Below are 2,188 nucleotides of genomic sequence, written 5' to 3'. Positions count from 1 at the left end.
CAGCAGTGATCAAAAGATAATAATTTGGATCATTAAAAACCAATATACCAATTTAATAAAAGAACTTAATTTTCAACTTTGTAATGATTCTATTATTTCAAACTCTAGTAATAGTTTTGTTATGAGTGTAATTTTATTCTTTATTTGTATTTTTTAAGATGTTTAATAAAAGTCTAATTTGAATATAACATGATTATACATAAAAGTTTTATAAAAGATAATATTGGATTAACGCCTTAACGGGATACTTGTCTCAAATTGGGTGGACATAAAAAAGGAGCAAGATGGAGCAAGGGCAACAACGGGAAGTGGGGAATAGTGGGATACCATCTCCCAACTTCGGTAACGTGTGAGATATGCAACACACGCTCACCCATCCAAAGGTTTTGTGTTAGACACACGAGTATGTCTTCATAGTTCCAACTGAGTGATATCTAGTGTTTTAGTATACTTATATAGTCATGTTAGATAAAATTTTCGTCTATGACAATGACATATAAAACACCAAGGTTGTGTGACTATTTTTGCATGCGTATCAGTCTTTCACTCATGCACCAATATATTGGAAACTATCTCTTTAGTGGTAGTTAACTACACAATATTCACCAGTTATGTGATTGTGGCTCGACTCATGTATCGATCATTTTAATCGTGTATGAATATTAACAATGACAACATTCATTTGCTTTATAAGCGTGTGAACCACGTAAAAAGTCGAATCATTTTAAAATAGATAGATATAGATATAAATCGTAATGTCTAAGTGGTTTGTTAGATATGACGACATGAAAGCCAATCGAAATAATGCGGGGTGCCTTTCTAATTTTTTTTTTAAACTTCTACTGAGTACTCTCATTATTTGAGCAAGGTAGCGATTACATCAAAATGAAAACCAGATCAACAACCCATGTGAATAGTAATACTCCTGATTAGGCGCATTGCATTTGTAAATAGTCATTTACCTATTCCTTGCATGAGAGAAACAACACTTATCATGCCAAGCTATAGCACCTTGCATTTTCACATAAATACTAATTCGAAATTCAAATCCTTCACATAAAACATGACACTCTCAATAACTACACCACTACAACAACAATAAATAACGTTTCATATTTGAATTTTCCCTCTATATATCATAACAACTTATAACACCGCTTCAATATCATAACTCAATCGGGGCCCACCTCTTACCATTATATAAAACCAAAGCCCACCACCTTAATTCATTCCATACATACATACATACATACATTCCCATCATGGCCTCCGACACCAACTCACCTCCGACCACCACCTTCGTCCAAGCCGACCCTTCAAACTTCCGGGCCGTCGTCCAACGCCTCACCGGCGCCACGCCACGTCACCAACGATCCGAGTTCATGCTCCACGAACGTCGACAAACGGCCGTCCGGATCATGTTGCCGCCGGCCAGACAACGGAGTGAAATGATGATGTCATCGCCGGTGTCGACTTTGGACGTGTACGGACGAGGGAGTAGTCCACGGACGCCCGTGGAGGAAGAGGAGAGGGCGATTGCGGAAAAAGGGTTTTATTTGCATCCGAGTCCACGGACGCCTCGAGCGTCCGAACCCGAGTTGTTGGTGTTGTTCCCGCTTTGCTCGCCGAAAACGGACACGTATTCGGGTTGTTCCTGACCCGGTTTGAGATGGGTTTGTTGTGTACTTGTTTGTTATAAGTTAGTTAATTAGTTTTAAGGAATGTTCTTTGTTAGTGTGCTTGATTTTATGTATTCTTTCTTATGGTTAACGTTGATTATTGTTAAATTTTTAACAAACGTTATTTTGTCCCTAGAGATTATTATTATTATTATTATTATTATTATTATTATTATTATATTGTAATATTTTATGGTAGATATAATATGTGGTATTTTGTTTTACAAGACTACAAATTATACAAAAAAAAAGTATGTATATATGGTTATTTTGTTTTGGAAGAGCAAAAGTTTCGATAAAATGAGCATGGACAGTAAAAAAACTAGAAAGGATGAGACAGAATTACAAACCGACCAATGAAAGCGATACCAGAAGGCAAGTTTGAGATGAGAAAAGAGAAACGAAAACTAACCATGAGTAACAAATAAAAAATTGCTGGTCCAAAGGGAGCGTGACGATAATTAACAAACTCCCATGAACTGGTTTGAAATAACCCGCTGTGTTAAACC

At 36.5% G+C, this 2,188-nt stretch overlaps 1 protein-coding gene across 1 annotated transcript; it reads left to right on the top strand.

Moving 5' to 3' along the window:
* Window positions 1–1,226: 1,226 nt before the first annotated feature.
* On the top strand, window positions 1,227–1,658 carry LOC143545900 (VQ motif-containing protein 11-like). Its single transcript, XM_077037689.1, has one exon. The coding sequence runs from the start codon at window positions 1,263–1,265 to the stop codon at window positions 1,656–1,658; it is 396 nt and encodes a 131-aa protein (XP_076893804.1). The 5' UTR covers window positions 1,227–1,262.
* Window positions 1,659–2,188: the final 530 nt, after the last annotated feature.

Source organism: Bidens hawaiensis, unplaced genomic scaffold (assembly GCF_021521415.1).
Source record: "Bidens hawaiensis isolate Kalapana, Puna unplaced genomic scaffold, B.hawaiensis_p1.1 tig00014098_1, whole genome shotgun sequence".
Lineage (NCBI taxonomy): Eukaryota > Viridiplantae > Streptophyta > Magnoliopsida > Asterales > Asteraceae > Bidens > Bidens hawaiensis.
This window is presented reverse-complemented; position numbering and strand designations above follow the sequence as displayed.